Here is a 22,355-nt window from a genome sequence, read left to right as displayed (position 1 = left end):
ATAGATTGAGGGCCTTGTATCGGAATGGCAAAACAACGTAACATAGAAGTTTCAAGTATTTAATGCATTGAAATAGATTATATACAAATTTGAAGAAGATTCAATTGTTACCTTTTTAAAATTAAAATTGTTCAGCATATTGTGTGTCTGAAATGATCATGCGGGGCGGAGTATCACGACCGTCCAGCGCATTACTGTGTTGGAAATTCTCAACGGTAACCAGTTACCAAGCATTAATGGGATAAATAATGTATTATAAACTCCCCGTTGGTGGTATTTTGTGATAACCATAACTTGCATAAGTCAGAGGTTAATTCCGCCACGCCAGGTCAATAAATACGCACAATATCTATGAGTAAGCGGTCGATAGTCGCATAATTTGGTATAAATTATAATAATAATAATGTTTAATAAATACGCACAATATCTATGAGTAAGCGGTCGATAGTGGCATAATTCGGTATAAATAATAATAATAATAATGTTCAATGTCAAAAATCTCTAAAAGCAACAGACGTAAGGTGTCTTCTGATTGGCTAACACTCGAGGGTCGGTGAAAATTGTACGTCGAAGTACATTTCTCGATCTACTTAGTAGGTCTTGTAGACTTTCGACGTCATGGTACGTCATATAGACACTAAGTACTGGTCCTACCCAGGAAACAGTTTGTTTCATCAAATGTCTCAATTCAACTTGACAGCTTGCTAAAGCAGTTGCATTTAGCATACAGTACACTGATTTAACATAATCAAAATCATGTGATGTGTCAAATCAATTTTGATTGACAAATTTGACAGGATTTTTGTTTAATCCAATAAGTTTTAGACTGTCAAATAACACACACTGCGTATTGAAAGCCATACCTGGAGCTTTCGTCTGTATATCACTGACTTCGTCAGAAGAATGATTTCTACTGTTGGGAAACGTTAACACCACTAATTGTCTTCTTATTTATTATCAATGTAGAATTGTGTGTAACAGCATAACAACATACTTGATTCGCTATTAAAATATTTAATAAATACAGGTATCTTGCAGGTTTCTAATTTTCTTTCGCAAACTATTGTTGAATAGTTTAAATTTTGTCGCCACTAAAAAACTAGCCATTTTGTAGCAATTCTAAAATCACAGTCTAAACTGCATACACTTAGCTCTATAGTTACAATTTGAATGCAAATATTAGAATGCATCATGTTATATCATCCATTTTTTTTTATTTAAACATTCAAATAACACATAACACAGTACATATATAAAAAGGTATGTGGTATTGTGTGGAGATACAAAACACTTCACATCATTTATTTGCACATAAAATAATAGTTACAAAATAAGTAAAACTAAAACACAATCATCAACCTACATTTCAAGAATATTTACGTGTATGAAATTACAAAGTGGTGTTATTGTATTACCTTTTACAAAATTAACATTGCTGGTTGTGTACTAGCCATAAAACATTTATCATGGATTAACAAGTAACAACCAATTTATTAATTACACAATAGAACGGAAATCATATTAATTACATTATGCATTTACTAAACAAGCTATTTGCTACTGTTAAGAATTACACTATCTTACTAAAAATGATCACAGGTACTTAGTGCTTTTACATACTTGTGGTAAGTTTTGTATTACTAGTTTGACAATTATCGGCAGACACTTGTCGATATACAGACAAAATTTGCATGGGAACTTTCTTTTTTTTTTCAGCATAATTGCCTTCAAATTGTTAATTTAACAACCCTTTGACATTGTTTGCACATCTGATCTTATTATACAAAAGCTGATTTTTGTTTATAGATAGACATATATAGACTTTTCAAAGTTCTATAAAAGTTCACACATGTTCCATCCAAGTAAACAAGCAGAACCAATAAAGATCACCACAGATAATAACTGTGTGTATAGCTTGGAAATTTGATAGTTCAGGAATCCCTCCTTTGTTGATTTCTGTAAACCAAAACTGTCAGTTTTGCTGGATAGAATGGCTTGTATGATGCATGGCTTGTATGATGCTCAGCTCTTGCCTTCGGCTTCGCAGAACAGCTTCTAAAAACGGAAAACCAACAAATATCTTAAAATTTGATCAATAATGCAGACAATTTATAAATGTCTTGTTTTTTGTTGATTTCGAATCTGTAAGATTTTTTACGTAAGATTGTAGTACGAAAATCCAACGGTATCGGATTTTGTGGTTTTAGGCCTAAACTAATTATAGTGATATGTAACATTTCGGGAAATCGGTAAAGTGCGAGCAGACGAGGTGTAAATACGTTAAAAATTAAAGCTAAAAGACTAAAAAGTTAGATCGGAATATCTTTAAATTTTGTGAATAAATGTGTTTCTGGTGGATAACAACGACAACTTACCAGAATATTGCTCATAATCACACGTAAAACGTCTTTCTGAGACATTGTGTACACACCGGTCTTACTCACAATAACGAAGTGACGTCACCATCTATGTATAGAATGCTTTCTGAGAGCGAATGAAAATGCGTCACATATTCTGACAAATAAACAGTATGGTGTCGTTATTGAAATACCGCGAGAATACTGGAAGAATAGAGATGCCAACTATAATGTTTAAAACAAATAATTTTTTAACAAGCGTTTGTGATTTGTCAGGATAATAATAACAATAAGATATCGAAAAGATCAAAGCAAATAAATTCGACAGAAATCTGAGATTCGGCAATATATTGAAGGCGGGTTATGTTCACTTAAATTGTGTTTGGTAAAGACTGTAACTATATGTAGTGAACCAGTCTTCGGCTTATACTCACTGAAGAAGAGCATTCAGGGGAGATAATTGAGAAATGACTTAATTCTGGAACGGTTGCGAAGAAAAACAAATAATGCGAGAATGTTTAGTGCGATTCGCTACACAATTATGATGTCATTGATATAACTTTTCCTGAGGTATGTATTTACATGTGATTTTGCATATGTCAAAGTGTTTTTGATTTGTTCAAGGCCATAAATAGCATCGCGAAAATATATGTCGCGTGGCAAATTTTTTTGAGACGTATCCATATGTGGTATTCTTATGTAATTTTATGTCTAAATTCCCATATGTATGAACGGTCAACGCCCGCTTCGCGGGCTTTTGCCCGTATAAGTATGACGTCACTTTGATTGTGCGCACACTGTTTATGAATGAAGACGACGTCATTTGATTTTGATTGTTGACGTGACGTCGCGTTTTCGCGGAAAATTGGAGGACATTCGGTTAATATAATTCTCATTTATAATCGTTAAATCGCGGATAATTTATTAATGAAATCGTGTTAGAAACGAAATAATCTACGTGTAAGCGTTGGCTATTGCGGTAATAACCAGCGGTATGTCGTTCCGATGCTTGTTATCAAACCACTCGGGCTACGCCCTCGTGGTTTAATTCCTACGCATCGGAACTCCATACCGTTGGTTATTACCGCAATAACCAACGGTTACCCGTCGATTATTTCTTAAGTAAATTCCACTTAGATCCCCCCCCCAAAAAAAAAAAAACAACATTATAGTGACAAGCCAGGCAGTCACAAACTGTATACAGACAAAAGCCATAATTTTATGGCTCTCAGTGGGGTTTACTATTACCAGTATTGAGACACCTAAAGGGTTTCGCAGGATGGAATAAGTGGAGAGCTTGATTGAATTTGAAAAACAATTCTTTCTGTGCATTTGATGATGGCAACCATACAGTACTTCTGGCATATATTTTTTCTATTTTAGCCTTTGCAACTTAATTCCAGATGCTGTTATTCTGGCCAGGCCGATACTCTTTAGCAGGGCAACCAAAACACTAAATATGGTCAACTGTGCAGGCAGCAATTGTAACTAGAAGTGGCGCGGCAGAGGCCGACGCGTATCCCCATGCCGCATGTTTGACCCAGTAAGCATTTTAATGAACCTCATGGTGAATATAATGGATCAGCCCTGTTTTAGCCTTAAGTGTAAATTGGTTATTCCAATACTGTGGAGACACCAATAACACCTCTAAACAAATTAAGAATACAGTTTTTTATGCCCCCGGTAGGGTGGCATATAGTTTTTGAACTGTCCGTCAGTCTGTCTGTCTGTCCTTCCGTCTGAAAACTTTAGCATTGCCCTAACTTTTGCAATATTGAAGATAGCAACTTGATATTTGGCATGCATGTGCATCTCAAGTAGCTGCACATTTTGAGTGGTGAAAGGTCAAGGTAATCCTTAAAGGTCAAATATATGGCTTTAAAGCGGCGCAATAGGGGGTATTGTGTTTCTGACAAACACATCTCTTGTTTTTAATTGAAAAACCAAAGACATTGTTGGAATTTGACTTATTTAAGGCATCGTGTATACATTTTAAAACTCAATGTTCCACAATATGAAACAACGTTTTTAAAAGGCACCAATAAAAGCTCCTCCATTCCCTATACACGCTAAACCAAGAATCAGTTTTTTATAAGATTATCCTACAAAATGGGCAAAAGTCCGTGGCAATACTGTCAAAATGCCCTTTAACAACTCTTGTTACATGCAGCTGTAGTCTATTTTCTCTGTTGTTTTTTTTACAGCAAAACACATAATGGCATCATCATAGATGTATAGCTCAGAATTCATTTTATACTATATAAATATGTTATGTGGTCTTATTTATACAAAATAACCTGGATATTTATGAAAAAACACCATCTCCCTGTAAATAGAGATGGCATTTGTTCGCCATAAACATTTATATATTCAGTAAATTGTGAGCAACAAACATAAAAATTCAGTCCCCCAGTCATCGAGTTTTTAAAGAGGTCAACTTTGCTTAAGTAATAATGCATCAATGTTGATTCTAACAAAAAAAGGGTAGTCATTTATGCATAAACAGGGCCCGTATTCACCAACCACCTAAGGGAAAAAAATTACCTAAGGTTGTCATTTTGCCTTAGGTTTTTGCTGTTTTTCCCTTAAATTTAAGGAAATGCCTTAAGTCATATTCCCAAACTTCCTAACCTTAGAAATACGCCTAAGGTTGACCGTTTTTTCCCTCAAAGTTAAGGGACGTGTACACCTCCCTTAAGTCCAAAGAAATCACCTTAAAAATGGCGCCGTAGCAGACGAATTTCCGTTGTTTTCGCCTTTTTTTGAGCAAACTCCATCCCAAAGGTATGTATTCTTTGAAATGTATCACCGTTCTAAACACAGACCGATATGTATTCCAATTACTTTCAGAGTCCGGCTTTTAAACAGTATAACGGAAGTAAAATTGTTGTTAACTTACGCGAATTTTGTGATTACCATAATAATTGCATTTTTGTATCATTTAACGTCATTTTCAGTGCATGCATCATATGTTTGAAGAAATGGAAGGGATATGAGTTTAAAGTGGCAATATGAACTTGAACCTGGGATGTGTTTACATATCTGTCATTGTGGTTACTGTATACTGTATCGCATGTCAGATTGTGTTTACCTTTCCCTTTTGCAATGTACGAATGTGTGTTACTGACTTACTGTATCATCTCGGAATTATTAAGTAAGTACACACTTTTTTCTATTAATTTGCTTAAATGATTGACTTTCTTTTTCAGAATGGCAAGACGTTTCATTAATAGAGTTGATTTACTCGACAGTCTTCAAAATTCTGAGTTGATTGAACGCTATCGTTTGGATAGGCAAGGGATTTTATTTTTAAATGACAAACTGACTCCTTTTATTGGACCAACAAGCTTCAGGAACAATAGTTTAAATAGTATTGAAAAGATTTTGATTGCTTTAAGATATTTTGCTACATCTAGCATTCAACTTAATGATGGAGATATCCATGAGGTTTCGCAGCCTACAGTTTCAAGGGTCATATCCCAAGTTACTCAAGCTTTGACTGAGCCTGAAATTGTACGACAATTCATCAGTGTTCCAACTGCTCCCGGAGAAATCCGACAAATAAAGGAAGACTTTTTCAATATTGCAAGGTTTCCAAATGTAATTGGCGTTATCGATGGGACGCATGTCCAGATTCAAGCCCCAGTTGTTGATGAACCGGCGTATGTGAATCGGATGGGTTACCATTCCATAAACACACAGGTAATCCTTTTTTTATATTATATTTTTAATTATTGTAAAAATTGCTATATAATATATTATATTCTTCGGGTTTGTTAATTGGTGTTCAATGTTTATTATTATTATGTATGAAGATTTAATCATTTATAAAAATCAAGAAAAAACATTTTCAATGTATGCATTTAATTTCATGATTTATACTGATACCATTTGTTATTTGCATGATAAATATGGATATTTGATTTAAAATTCCTAAAACAATCAAATAATAAATTTGGGGCCAATTTAACAGTCTTCTTTCTTATATTTTTTATTATACTGAAATGCATGGATTGTGACATTTTTATACAACTTCTTATTTCTTGTTCATAAGTTTTCCAATATGGTATAGTGTTTTCACTATACTACAAATAAAACAGTGGAAACAAGATGCTTTTGTGAAACACTAAACAGCACCTGAATTAATGTGACAAACATGAACAAAAAATGCATATGTTTCAAGTATTATTTATGTTATAATTACATGTTATACATATTTTAGGTTTTTATGACATTTTTATGCAACTTGTCTAACTTAATTAATATTTTTATTAACAGGGTGATTTTGTCATGTGCTGTATTGCACAACATATGCAACATGCAAAATCTGCCAATGGATTCTTTGGACATAGATGCCTTACCAGATCATCCTGAAAATTACCATGGAAATGAAGATGGCCTTCGTTACAGGAATGTAGTAGCAAATACATTTTTTTAGATCATAGGTGTCGTGATCTGAGAAAACTAGGCATAATGCATGTGCGTAAAGTGTCATCCCAGATTAGCCCAGATATTGCAGTCCACACAGAATAATCAGGGACTACACTTTACGCCTAAATTGGATTTTTGCTAAGAAGAGACTTCATTTAAACGAAAAATGTAAAAGCGAGTGTGTGGACTGCACAGGCTTATCTGGGACGTCACATGCATTATGCCCAGTTTTCTCAGAACGCAACTCATATTCACATTGAACAAGTCATGTTTTCAGACCTGTTAATTCAAATGACTTGCATTTTTAATTGAAACAACTATTTAAGCTTTTAGAACATTTTAAACTTACTAAAGTTACTGTATACAATTTTTCCAAAAATCACAAGAAATACACAATGAAGATGAATTTCATGTAACTCTTTAATATAACTAAACTATATCTTCATAACAAAATAATAACAAATAACATAATAATCTATTCCTCATCAAATCGCGCCAACTGGGCCTCAAACAATTGTATTTGAAGCTCCAGCTTCCTCTTCTTCAAGGCATTATGTTCATGTAGACTGCAATGACTGCAACTAAATGGATATTAAAAACATGGTATAATTATTTAATTTTTATTTAATTTTCAAAAACAGTAAATATTTTAATGGCTTCTTTTTTGTATAATGAAAAATGGTAAATAATGATGACACTTAAGGTTCAGTCAAATGATAACACTTTAGGTTCAGTCATCCATATTATGCACATGTTTCTGTTATCTAGATGCTTGTATAGAATAATTTATTATATTTTAAAATACATAACATACATACCATGATGGTGAAGGTTTGTCTGGAGGAGAAATAGTTGCGCTTCTATAGCCATTCTCAGCCATCGATGGTGTATATCTGGAATAAGTGCATCATGTCTAAAGTCAGATGTATTTACCATTACAATTTTTGATATTCAAGATATGTTGGTATTATATTAACATGTAAATAATGCCTTCGTCTGATGGCCAGTGTTTTTTTTGCAAATGATATGCATGTGCATGTATATATATATATATATATATATATATATATATATATATATATAAAATTTCTGTTTATGAAATTGCATGTAAGTTAATTGCAATAATAATGTTTTCATAATTAATGCCTCACCTTCTTTTCGGATTAAAGGAAACTGATTTTGACATCGCAGCACTAAAATTAAATAATATTAAATATCAATTATAGACCTATTCAAAATGTAATTTCACTTTGAAACATGTACAAAAATCATTGGTGCATTATTTCATTTTGTATGGCCCCGGATCGATAGATCGGGGATACAATGTATATTGTTTTTGTCCTGTCTGTCTGTCATTCTGTCCCAAAACTTTAACCTTGGGTAAAATTTGATAACTTTTGCAATATTGAACATAGCAGCTTGATATTTATCATGCATGTGTATCTCATGGAGCTGCGCATTTTGAGTGGTGATCCTTGCAAGGACCATATTAATTTGTCAGAATCATTCAGCAATGTTCAAAGTAATATAATTCAACATAAACTTGTTTAATTATTTGAATATTGACTTTTCACCATTCAAAATGAGCAGCTCCATGAGATACACATGCATGGTAAATCATGGGGGCATTGTGTTTCTGACAAACATATATTTTGATTAATTGTGTTATAAGTTCAAGCTATCATCAATTGTGTATTTTAATGATTACCTTGAAGTACACATGGTCATGTTGATTTCAGCATCTTGCTGGTCATCATCACTGTAAGCATATTGACAATATGTTTTTTTTTTAAATCAACATCATTTGTTTCAATAATTCAAATTTGTTGTTACATTTTAATTGTTTATTTATGCAATTGTTACTTGTATATGAATTGTCAAAATATTGTGTTTAACATGCACGTTCATTACTTTACCTGTTGACATGTTTAGATAAGAGATACTCTTATTTATAAATTGAAGTGTATTGGTTGTCTTAATAGTTCCATTTATTAAGTAATTACATCATTTGTGGTTATGCATATATGTTGAAAGAGTCGCTGTCATGATTTATTTATTTTAAATAAATGAATTTAAAAACAAAACAAATAAATTGTTCAAACACAAGACAACATTACTAATTTTGTTATTAACACTTGTATTTATATTAAGCAAATATCATTTATATACTTTATTTACACAAAATTATTATAGCATTATTTTAAGGCTAACATCAAAGCAATTCAATTATGGTATGCTACATTTACAATATGTCAATACGTCACTGAAAGAACTAATTGTAAGAGTAAATGTTCTAATTTTTGTATGCATTTTAATGTTACTTTAAACAAATTACCGCATATCAGTCAATTGCAAAATAGAGGTGTCTAGGCTGGGTCCAATACCCATTATGTCAACTCCCTCTTTTCCAATTACGTTCATCACAGCCTCAGTGAGGATTGTGCATTTTGAATTAAACGGAGGACTGCCTGTAATATTTTGAGTATTATACAATAATATGCACTCAACAAAACATAATAAAAAGCAAAACATAAACAGTACTAAGTGATACTTTGACAGGTGCACCATCAGGAGAGAACGTTTAATATAGCCTGTGATCCAATAACAAAAATAAACAGCAAAATAAGTTGATTGTTATTATAATTAAAATTTAACAGTTCTAGTAAGCTTTTTTTTTCAATTATGGTCACAAAGAAATGACTATATAATATTATTTATTGCCATTTTACAAAAAATATTGTTTTGAGAAACTGCATTAATAAGTTATTAATAAGTTATGTTTATAGAAGTTAATATTCAAATAAATAAACAAGTTTATGTTGAATAATATTACTTTGAACATTGCTGAATGATTCTGACAAATTAACCCGTTTACGCCTAGTGGAGTCTCCCATCCTTCTAAATTGGATCAATTTATATCCAAAATTAGGGATGTCTAGTATATTTATTTCTATATTTAAAATATTTCTTACATAAATTCATTTAAGCAAACAGCCCAGACCCTGATGAGACGCCACATCATGCGGTGTCTCATCTGGGTCTACGCTGTTTGCCAAGGCCTTTTTTCTAGACGCTAGGCATAAATGGGTTAATATGGTCCTTGCAAATTGTATAGTTTCCATGTTATGCTTGTAATGTTGTTTTATATAAATTATTTAACAAATACATCAACTTCCACAACAATAAATAAAGTTGTTCCTTTTATACTTGGTAAAAGAAAACAGCCCTAGTTAAAGTTTCATACCAGTCAATGTCAGCATACGCTGATGATCCTGGTAGATGCCTCTTTGTGTAGATGTGAGGTTCTCCCATTTTTTCTCGAGGTCACTCCCGTTTCTGTGGGGCCCTGTACTATTGGCGTTAAATGTAGTCTCCACATTTGACCACATTTCCTTTTTTACAGAGCTAGAAATTTCTGAATAAAAGACAACACAGAACTTAAAATATATACTTTGTAGTGGGCTTTCTCTGATTTCAATGTCATGTTAACCCTTTCAGTGCGGGAACCGAATTTTGAAGGCCCGTGCAACCAGTTTGGATCCAGATGAGACGCCACAGAACGTGGCGTCTCATCAGGATCCAAACTGTTTGCTATTCTGATAGTATTCTTTGAAAAAAATCGAAGAAAATGCTAATTTTTGAAATTTAGCAGACGACAAATTTCCCAGCATGCAAAGGGTTAATGTTCACTTTATACTGTGTTTTTTATGTTTAATTTGAGGATATATTTCATTCTTTTTTCCAGTATTATATCCACTTTGATAAGATGCTTATCCTAATCAATAATATCATCAAAAAATTATTTAAATTTAATTTAAGTATTGCCTTTAATATGGGATACATAACAACATATTGTGTCAACACAATAAAAAACAATTGCTGTTGTTGTGAAACACAATGCCACATACTGCGCCACTTAAAGCCGTAAATGTGACCTTAGACATTATGTGATTACATTGACCTTTCACTACTCAAAATGTACAGCTTCTCGAGATATACATGAGATATCAAGTTGCTATTGTCAATATCGCAAAAGTTATGACCAAGGTTAAAGTTGTGGGACAGAATGACAGATAGACAGGCAAACATTTTGAAAAAACAATATACCCCCGATCATTCAATCCTGGGGTATAAAAATCAAATTAGATACAGGGTAATATACTTTATTTTGTGAAACGCATTGCAAGCAAACATTCTAATTGTTAGTTATTGTGCACTCAATGATATAAAAACAATTGTATCAAATGCAATTAGACATTGATAATATTAATGAACTTTCATAAATTGAATAACAACAATGGCTTAATAGTTAATACATAAACGTCAATACAACCATTTGTCTTCCCCAATTAGGAAAAGTACCTTACCCATTTGGAGAAATTAGTGCGAAAAATCCTGAAATTGGGAAATTTCGCTTCATGAAATCTTCCAATTGGGAATGATAGGGTTTTTTAATTGCTCAATGGTATCAAAAGCAAAGTAATAATTTTATTTGTTAACTTGCAGATAATGCTCTTTTATGGAACAAAATTGATGGCATTTGCCTTCCTTTTGGGAAATTTTCAGACAGCAATTGTAGTTTTTCTTCATTTGGGAAAGTACCTTTTACGGGTACATTATAAAGCAGGGGAATAATCGCTGCCATAAAATACTTAATTATGTTCATACTTTAAAAGGCAGTCATAAAAAATATCTGCAATTAAAGTGTTTGGATGTTAAGGAATAAACTTATCGAAAGTAATCAATATACCGGTACGATAAAAAATTATAATAACACTTACGGCTGGTAAACCTATGTCTGTCCAGTTTATGCCTGGACATACCGAAGTTCATGTACTCTTCACCCATCAAATGAGCGAGGAGGGTGTTTTCTTGTAATGTAAAGTTGGGCGCTCGTTGTTTCGCCATTTTTTTCCAACTATCGTCTGCATTCACTTCCGTGTTTTTTCCAAATTTGTGTACATGTTTGTTGTTGATTAAGAGATTGACGACAACAGCATAAAATCGATACAGATATTTTGTGACAGCTGTTTCGACAGATGCCGGAAGCGTAAACCTCTTACATTATGCACTTTTTATATTATTTATTCATCATCTACACGTAATATTAAGATTTTTCTTATCAACGCATTTGTGCGCTAATAACATTCCGCCATTTTGCAAGCACTTTTCAACGTCATGTTCTAAATATAGTAATATTTTTGGCTTGACGATTCCAGTTATAGAATTATTTTTAAACGAAAACGCATTTATTTTTCCTAAGTATTTAAGGACAAATCTTACCTTAGGTTCTACCTAAGGGACTTACTTAGTAAGAAAGTTAAGGAAATTTTTGCCTTAGGTAAATTCTTAGATAATTAAGGAAATTTTAGCCTTAATACTTAGGTGGTTGGTGAATACGGGCCCAGTTCTGCTTTCCAGAAGCAAGGACGTCAAACACAACTTTAAACCATTTATAATCTTAATTATTAAACAAGAGGGCCATGATGGCCCTGTATCGCTCCACTGCTGAAAAAAAGGCTGAAACAAATATTCTCGGGATGTGCAAATACTTAAATATAGGCCCTATTTAAGCACATGTACACTTTTGTGACCCCCTGGGCTGGGTCACATTTAACCCCAGGGGCATAATTTGAGCAAACTTTGTAGAGGACTACTTTATCTCACTACATACAAAATGTGGTAGCCTAGGTAGTCCTAGAGTTAAGGACAAGAATATTTTAAAAGTTTTCACAAAATAAGCAAGATATAAGCGTTTAAATTGTTTAACTTTGTGACCCGGTGGTCAGGGTCAAATTTGACCCAAAGGGCATTATATGAACAAACTTGGTAGAGGACTATAAGATGCTACTGCATACCAAATTTGGTAGCCGTGGTCCAAATGGTTTTCGACAAGAAGATTTTTAAAGATATCACAAAAAAGGTGCTTTATAAGCGTTAATTCAATTTTGTGACCCCTCGGGGCAGGGTCCAAGTTGACCCCAGAGGCATTATTTGAACAAATTTGGTAGAGGTTTATTTTAGATGTCACTACATACCAAATTTGGTAGCCCTAAACCCAATGGTTATGGACAATAATTTTTGAAGTTTTCACAAAATAGGCCTTATATAAGCATATGTTCAATTTTGTGACCCCCGGGGCAGAGTAAAATTTGACCCCAGGGGCATAATTTTAACAAATTTGGTAGAGGACTATTAGATGTCGCTACATACAAAATTTGATAGCCCTATGCCTTATGGATAAGGACAATAAGATTTTGAAAGTTTTCACAAAATAGGCCTTATATAAGCAAATTTTCAATTTTGTGACCCCTGGGGCAGGGTCAAATTTGACCCCAGGGGCATAATTTGAACAAATTTGAAAGAGGTTCACCCCAGGAACATTCCTGAGAAATTTCATCAGAGTTGGACCAGTAGTTTAGGAGAAGTTGTTTAAAGGAAAAGTTAACGCGCGGACGGACGCACGCGCGACGAACACATGACCATGACATAAGCCCCGCTTGTCTTTGACCAGTGGAGCCTAAAAGAAATTCGGCGTATATCCTTATTTTGTAATATAGTATGAAAAATAACAATTTTATTTGATTCTGTAGCAGAAACAAAGAAGAACCATTTTCTGTTCAAAGTAAAAGTTTTATCATTATTGTTTTTTATTTTTTTTTACATTTTTTTTATTCAATATAGTACAAACAATGTATACATGTATATGATCATACAACAAAGTGATTGTACAAAGCAATAAAGTTCAGACATGTTATACAAGATATGCTAATATATATACTTTTTTTGGTTTCCTTAAGATTAGGAAAAAAAAAAAAACACAAAAACTGGGTTAATATGTTTTTTCTTTGGTTGTTGGTGATAGGTGTTGTTTTTTTAAAGAGAAAAGAAAAGAACAACAGAAGAACAGTTATGAAAAATGATGAGTTGTATAAAGTGGGAAGAAAGCATAATGGACTTGTGTGTTTTGTTGTATACCGGTATTCACAATGATCTTATAAGATTGAAAAAAATATACACAAATATTTTAGAAAGATAAACTAACATTAGAGTAAAATGTATATAAGTGGACAAACATTATGAGAATTTTATCAGATTCCATTTTTGTTCAAAGATTTGTAATGTGTCATTACTGAGGGCTATTTCTTTCTCAATCTGGATTTTTAGTTTAAGACTATGGACAAAAACAATTAAAATGTGGTACTTGTTTTTTGTACTTCATGTTTAAGATAAAAGATGTTTAAAGGAAAAGTTAACGCGCAGACGGACGCAAGCACACACAGCGAACACAGGACCATGACCATGGTCTTTGGCCAGTGGAGCTAAAATGATATTCGGCGTATATCCTGATTTTGTAATATAGTACGAAAAATAACGTTTTTATTTGATTCTGTAGTAGAAACAAAGAAGAACCCTTTTCTTTTCAAAGTAAAAGTTTTATAATTATGATAAATTGCCAGGACATAATTATGGGCCTTTGTTTTTGACATCTGATATCTTGTGAACCTAATGATGGTGCCCTAATACGAATGATACATAACATGAAGTAAAACAAAACAAAATTACTGCGTAAGTGTGTGTGAGATAGAGAAAATTATCAAAAAAAATGAAAATTTTATTTGCATATTAAATACAACACACTTTGACAACAAAAAGTATTGTTTGTATAATCAATATGAACATAATCTAAGTTGCTGCTAATATGGGATCCCCACCAGGATTTGAACCTGGATTTCCTCTCCATATAGAAAGGTGTGTTTCTTACACTATAAGGATGTTCCAATTAACAGCAATAATATTGGTTACAATTATTTCTGTCAACTATATTATTTGTTTGATTAAGTCTTGACACAAAACGTGTACATAAACCTTTTAAGCTTTTTAAAAACAATTTATTCTCCATCAATTTTTTAAGGCAACTGTCACATTGATAATGACATGTATCATAAGGGCTCGCTTTTAAAGCTACTCTGGATCAGGAACTCATGTTTTTCCACAAGCACTGAACCTGAAATCAGAAAAAGATTATTTAAAACCACTTTTTTTGTTATAGAAACAATTAAATGCCTTTTTTATTTAAATAGATTATTGATCCCCATAAAAATCTGGACACATAAGCCAACAACTTGTTGAAAATGTGTACATGTGTTAGTACATGTGACAGTGAGGCGATAAGAAACTGCAACAACTAAATCGAAACAAATATTCAAATAACTACAATGGTATGTTTCTTATGCTAGCAATTAAGTAGCAAATAATGAGAATAACAAAATATGACATTTTGGACTAACTAACTATTAAGATCTATATAACGTTCAATGAACTTTATATACAAACAGGGCCGAGTTGCAACATTTTACAAGATAAAACGTTTGATTACTTGTACAGTAAGAAATAACACTTTTTAATTGATGTAACATGCATCAAAATAATCCCAAATAGTTTTAACAAAAAACACAGAAATATTAATTGACTAGATAGTAGATTGAAATGAACAGACAGTAAAATAGAGTTTTGGAATGGTCATGTTCATCAGATCATGTACAAAATTGGGACAATCATAGCTCTACACAGTTTTCAACTAGTATTTTAAATGTAAAAGAAACAGATAAAGAAAAAAAGATGTACACAGAACATATGCTTGGAAAGTTCTGGGATTATTTCATCAAAATTTCTTCAAGAAAGTATAATGTACTGAAAAGTTTAGCTTAATAAAAAAAAATACAATATATATATATAATATTACAGATAGTTACATATAAACATTGTTACTGAACTCAACAGAAAACACTTTTAAAGTTTCAATGACTTAACATATCGTTGTTAAAAAAAGGGGCGCTTGCTGCACTGGGAACAACACAATTATATAACGCGATAATTTGCTCATAAAATGTCCATAATCAAGAATTAGGTAAACATTGTGGGCAGTCAATCGTTTGGCATATGGGTGTTTGAACTAAATTGCATCCGATAAACAAAATGGCAGCAAAAGCTATTGATGTTATGTACATTAAAAAACTCGCAGAACTAGATATAATAAGCGCTTGGTGAAATCTACAATTAATTATGCTCACAATCTTGAAATAAAAAGTTCTTCAGCAAGCGTCGATTCTTTCTTGGGTCTGATGCGCAATACACAACTGATTGATTATTATGCCACTTGAAGTGATTAATAGTAATAACACATTTAATTAATATATCAGTGAACTAAATCTTGCAATAAACTAACACTAGTGTAAATTATTACATTTTTTTACTTGATACATTGACATGTTTAACTATGCTGTGTACAAATTTAGATAAGAGTGGGTCTCACTAAACACTGCAAAGACACACACAGTCTAGCAAAAGCTACAAAGACAAGTAAAGTCAGATCAAAACACAAATAAGTTAACCAGTGTATCCTTTATTTAATAAATTTAAGATTAGATCTATTAGGGGAATATATTTAGGAGAAACAAAGATTTTAACATAAATAACTGTTTTTATTTGGTCTACAGTAGTTTTGATATAATTCCAGGCAAGGTATAACAAAGGCAATCCAAGAGTTACAGTGGGTTTATTGGACCTTGGAGCATGTGTTTGACTTTGTGTACCTTTGCTCAGGGACCTTTACAAACAATTATAGGTCCCTGCTTTGCTATACTTGGTGTGTGTGTTTTTGTAGTGTTTAGTGGGAGCGTTATGGCATGTAAACAATAGCTTCTTTTGATTTTAGAGACATGTGATTAATGCTATAATGCTTCTTAAACTAAGGAAGAACGTTTCGGTGTAATGTTTAGAGAATGTATAATGTTTTTAATTTATTGTAATTAACATGTTAATGTTCTTTAAAATATATTCATATTTCTGTTCAAATGATATGCATCCATTGTTTACAGTGATTTTTGTATTATAAGCTAATGTACAATTCGGATGTAATCATTTGGGACCTACTGGCGGGAATTTTTTATATGAATTTGAATGGTCATGATTAAAGGTAAACTAAGGTCAAAAGCGACGTTAAACAGCTATGCCTAAAAAAAGAAAGGAAGTCTTCCTTAACTGGGCTCAATCCACTGACCCTTGGAGTAAAAGTCAAGCGCTTAAACCAATGGGCCATCAGTGCTTCCATAGTCAGTGGTTTATTTTATACTTTATACATGTATAAGCATTCATTGAAATATCACACAATCAAACAATAAAAAAAGAACTCTCCCAAATTATTTGTGGCATTAAATGCAATATTGATAAATGTAAACATTCGATCTAAAAAGCTCCAATAAAACACAAGAATAAAATTAAATAAAATAAAAAAGTAACCCTCAACTTGGCTAGAACAATTGACCCCTGGAGTAAAAGTCTACCGCTTAGACCACTCAGCCTTCCATGCGTATACAATGAGTGATGTATTCTATACTTTATGTAAGCAATCCTTGTAGTGTCACAAATTATAACGAAAACAGTCAATTTAAAGGTGCCAGTTAAAAATCAAGAATAAAATTAAAATAAGGAAAAAATTAGCCTTCATCAGGGCTAGAACCACTGACCCCTAGAGTCCTGGATTTAAAGTCTACCATTTAGACTACTCAAACATCCGTGCTTATTGAATGAAGGATGTATTTTATACTATATATAAGCATTCTTTATAGCTTCACATAATATAAGGACAACGACAGATTTCTCCAAAGTATTCAATCGTTTCGCGTTGCAACGCTGTATAATTTTCAGGCTTTTAAATCGTCAAAAGATGCATATAATGGCTATTTTAGAGCATGGTTAATGTTCAGTATTACTGTTTCCTTGCAAATATCATATTTAAAACAAAAATATGCGCATCTGAAACATTGTTTTAAAATTTTCTCAATTTACCAAAACGTGAAAATTTAAAATTAACTTAATGTCATAGTCCAAATAATTAGACGTAATCTACCGATGTATACATGTATCGACCTCATATTTATAGGATAGCTGAAATTATTCGCGTTCAGAATAAATCTGAGCCAAGAGTCTGCCAAAACAGAAATCATCAAAAGACTATTGCGGCAATTTATATTGACTACATCAGTACATGAAGTCATCATTGATAATAAATACTATAGGAGTACTCAATGTCAATACTGGAAACTTTCCATTTAAACAAGTGTAATTATGTTGTGGGAATTCACAGATTTACACTTAATATTATTTAAAGAATGTAATCTTGAAACAGACGAGCTACAAACAACACATTTTAATGTTTCTTCTTTATGTCAGGTTTGAAACCGTCGGGCCGCCATCTTGTTTTCAAAAGTAGTTCCAAATCCAATATGACGGCCGCCTTCGTACATCAGAGAGACGGTGTGGTGTAGCCCACTGTCCGATGCGTTCAGATTGATCATAATCATCATAATAATAATAATCATCATCATCATCATCATCTGACATCATCATCATCGTCGTTGTCTTAATGCATCAACATTATCATCAAAATCGCCACAATAAATATTATAATCATCAACAAATATCTTCACCGTCATCAGCATCACCGTCACCGTCCGCCGCCCGCGTCGTGCTAAAACCTTATTTTTGGCTCTAAAATCAAAGTGCTCCCACCTACAACTTTGAAACTTCATATATACATGCACCTTGATCAGTTCTACACGCCACACCCATTTTGGGGTCACTTGGTCAAAGGTCAAGGTCACTGTGACCTCTGAACAAAATTAATCTGACAAGCTTTCATTTATTCAAAACTGCACCCGCAGCCGAGCGTTGGCGCCCGTTATGCGGTGCTCTTGTTGCGCATCTCACAGCTGTTGTGAGCGTTATCCGATTAAGTTATTTTAATTTTCCTTTTTCTTTTAGGTAAGGTTTTTCAGCCACAAGCTTTTCCAGGTTTGATCTTAAACATGTGCACGTGTGGTTTGCATATTCCAGTTTTTTAATATTTTACCCCAAACGGGAATTTGTTTTTTGAAGTTGGGGATACACAGAACTGTCTCCATCCCCAATCATGTTAACGTATCTATGTCCATATGTAGATTCTGCTTCAAGGAAGGCCTGAGCTATGATATATGTTTCCATTGCCTGGGAACTTTCATGTCAGTGTTTAAAACATTAATATGGTTTTACTTCAGTATTTGTGTTTTTTGCCCTAGATCACAATATGCAATACTTATTTCTGACACCATTGTACAAGAGTTTCTTCGTTTCTGCCCCGAAAATAACAGCAACACCACCTGATGCGCTGTATGTGTGCTTGTGGGTCCTTTTGGACCAGCCACCATCTAAAATGACAGTTTTTCATGAAAATGCCCCTTTTCAATAGCTTTACGCCTCTTTTCTGCACCGGCCTTCAACATTTTATCTTTAAGGGACTTAAACCACCATTCACCAATTGTGTGTTTGAAGCTAGAAAACATATTTGAAGTTATAGGGGGGTATATATTGAATGTTCTTAGTTGTTCTTGCAGGTCAGTTGCGACTCCTCCACTTGCCGTAGTTCCACAAACAGCCCTTACATTAAGGTCGAAAAGTCAATTACCCTGTCTTTACTCGTTTCCAGTCTAAACTTTTTATTACATCCCGCACATATCGCCATCAAAATGCTAAAAAGTCCACTCTTGCATTTTTCAGATTTCAGAGTCATTTGTACTTTCATTGTTCGTTGCCATTATAATTGCTTCGGGACACAAACATACATGAGCTGTAATGTTAGATATTTATTCTTGCAAACACTCTAAATTTATCACACGATTACCTGTCAATTCTTTCTTGTATTTATTCATTCTAAATTTCAATTTATTTTTACCACCCTTTAGTAGTCTGCTGCTCCACGCAAAATTGCATCTAATCCGACGCACTACCAACTTTGTTCCACAATTCTTTGTAATTGACACCCTATGTAAGTTTATGGTAAAATACCGAACACTGCTCCAATGGTTTTACACTGATTACAAGGTTTCGGGTTTCCTGGGTTTATAATATCAAAAGCGTTATCGTCAGAATCCCAAGATGCCCGCAAAACAGGCATATTGGTGTCAGACTAAGTATATTTCCACGCCTCATTATTATGCCATTTGTGCAGTACAACTGACTTAACACGAACTTGCTCAAAATGAGTGCAAAAAGACTTGATGATAGGTCCGTTGACATCTTCAGCGTAAAATGGTGAAAATGGAACCGCATTAACGATCCACGCTGTGTCGATTTCTCGATGATTTTAAATATGCACTTTACACAAGTTAAACATTAGTGGATTACGTTCTGAATGTGTAAGGGTATCAGTCGACATTGCCCTCAATCAAAAGTTAAACCATATATGTAGCGTAGGAGACAACTATCGTATATTCTAAATCAAACGCTAAACACCTGTGGTCGTTGATGGCTTGTTTGTCCTGAATCAAAATCTTTGAAATGGTTATATTTTTAAAATAAATTTCTCCATGAACCCAATAATTTGGGGTATTTTCCAGTTTTTTTTTAATAATACAAAATCAACATTTTGTTATTATTTATTTCTAATTTCTATTAAAAAAATCGATAAATTTACCTGCAAGAAGACACAGCATTTTATGCCGGCTTAACTCAATTCAACACATGTTAACTTTATAGCAATGCCTAATATACAGACCCAAAATCAAATTGTTATGTCAGCGTAACAAAATTCCAAACATTAAAAGTCTAAAGTCAAATAATTTCTTATTAACAGACTCAAACTCAAATGTTACGCCGGCATAACGAAATTTAAAAAAAATCAACAGAAAGTGAATCGCTCACAAATTTTCCCTTTCATTCCTTATTTACACAGCCAATCGCAAAATGTAATGCCAAAAAAAAAACAAATTTCCTAACTAATATCTGATGAGAAACTCAAAACATAACGTTTAACCTGAGAATGAATCGCCCACACATTTCCTATTATTTGTTATTTTCAGAAGTAAAACAAAGAATGTTGTGCGGACAGTGCAAACAGCATTACATATGAACCTACATTGAATCACTGGCTTTTAACAGTTCTTTTTTTATTAATTACACAAGTAAGAACTCACACTGTAACGAATGTTTTGACCCGTTGAGCCCTACTATTGACACTTCCTCTGCTTGGCAACGAATGTAAAGATATAGGTTTCATTGTGATATAGTTACGAGTGTGACGTATCAAATTCAACATTGTTAACATTCGAACGCTTCGATACTGTTAAATGTGTAGAATTAATGCTCGTCTAGTTATGAATTATGAATTCTTTGTCAACGGAAACCGAGTCATTGTTGACTTGGTAGATGAATACTCGTGGACTTATCGTCGACTGATAAATTCGTTATGTTCGACTGAAACTGTCATATTGTTTGTTTTGTAGAATTAATACTCGTTAACTGGTATATCCTTTTTAGTCGACGTAAACCAATTCATTCAATACTTGTCGACGGATAACTTTTTGTTTCTCGACGAAAGCCAATATATGGCGATTTTGTAGACATGTTATCACGTACAATACAAGTATACGAATGTTAAAATATATTTTTAGCGATAACGTTATGAGTGTGACGTCATTTTCTTAACATGAAACCGATTCATTGCTTGTAAAATTAATAATGGTTGACCGTTAAATATCCTTTTTGCAGTCGACGATTTATCATTGACTGTAAGCAAATCAACAAGTCGTGAGTCGGCAGATGGTATGTGGGATTGTAAAATCGCAAAAATAGACCAAGCCTCCGCAATCTTCATCGCAATACGGAACTATGTCATTGCCGTCGTACATTTGTGCGTCTGCTATTTGTTATTCTCACCAAAACCTCCGAAATCCCCCCCCCCCCCCAGTTACCCTACTTTATACCGTATCGAACAACGCTTGCGCCAACTGTACGTCATGTTTGGACGAATAAGCGATGATGTCCTGCAGACACAATCCTTCGCTTCTGGCTATAAAATCTTTAAAATGGTTATATTTAAAAAATGATTTTCAATGAACCCCAAGTATATGAGTATTAAGAGGTTGTTGTTTTTTATTGAAACAAACCCAAATTTGTGTAATCATTTTTTTTTTATAAATTCTTGAAAACACGAAAATGACAAGCAAGTTAACATAATACAGACACAAAATATTACGTCAACTTTACAAAATTCCGAGCATTTCAACGAAAATGAATCAATCACATTAAAAATATCCTATCATTTCTTATTTACAGACCCAAACTCAGATTGTTATTTCAGCGTACGAACATTTTAAAAATTACGCTTACTCGGCCTTCGCCAGACGTTAGTATTGTTTTAAAACAACGGAAACGTCGCGTTAGACTGCAGTTCGCCCGACAACGTTTCGTCCTCGTAAAATCATCGTTCGACCACCCTAGCTTTTACCATCAGTATCTTGCAAGAGGACCTCCTCACAGACAGGAATATGAAAGTTGTTGTGGGAGGAGACGAATTAAACCCGGCTACAGTCGACTCCGGTGTACCCCAGTGCACAGTCCAAGGCCCCCTGCTATCCCTCTGCCAAACCAATGATCTACCAGACTCAGCAAAGTCCTCCGTCCGCATATTTGCAGACTTTTGCATCCTATCAAAAATGGTCGGGACCATGATATTGTGCAGCATGACCT

At 33.4% G+C, this 22,355-nt stretch overlaps 2 protein-coding genes across 2 annotated transcripts in view; both read right to left on the bottom strand.

Annotated features, from left to right (window-relative positions):
* LOC127866621 (cytochrome c oxidase assembly protein COX18, mitochondrial-like) overlaps nt 1-22,355 on the bottom strand; it is a 284,996-nt gene that overhangs the window by 233,261 nt on the left and 29,380 nt on the right. The window lies entirely within an intron of this gene.
* Nucleotides 7,195-11,798, bottom strand: LOC127866624 (uncharacterized). The gene is made up of 7 exons (XM_052407323.1): nt 11,570-11,798; nt 10,033-10,203; nt 9,124-9,256; nt 8,497-8,547; nt 7,940-7,981; nt 7,607-7,681; nt 7,195-7,369 (listed from the first exon to the last, which is right to left on the bottom strand). Exons 1-7 carry the CDS (start codon nt 11,694-11,696, stop codon nt 7,264-7,266), a joined length of 705 nt encoding a protein of 234 aa, XP_052263283.1. The 5' UTR covers nt 11,697-11,798; the 3' UTR covers nt 7,195-7,263.

Source organism: Dreissena polymorpha, chromosome 2, assembly GCF_020536995.1.
Source record: "Dreissena polymorpha isolate Duluth1 chromosome 2, UMN_Dpol_1.0, whole genome shotgun sequence".
Lineage (NCBI taxonomy): Eukaryota > Metazoa > Mollusca > Bivalvia > Myida > Dreissenidae > Dreissena > Dreissena polymorpha.
This window is presented reverse-complemented; position numbering and strand designations above follow the sequence as displayed.

Excerpts from the sequence above, each read along its gene's own strand:
- LOC127866624 (XM_052407323.1), bottom strand. The coding sequence starts at position 11,696 with ATGGCGAAACAACGAGCGCCCAACTTTACATTACAAGAAAACACCCTC. Across the intron at positions 10,204-11,569 it reads CAGACATAGGTTTACCAGCC|AAATTTCTAGCTCTGTAAAA; the intron begins GTAAGTGTTATT and ends TCTTTTATTCAG. Across the intron at positions 8,548-9,123 it reads TTGCAATTGACTGATATGCG|TGATGATGACCAGCAAGATG; the intron begins GTAATTTGTTTA and ends ATATGCTTACAG.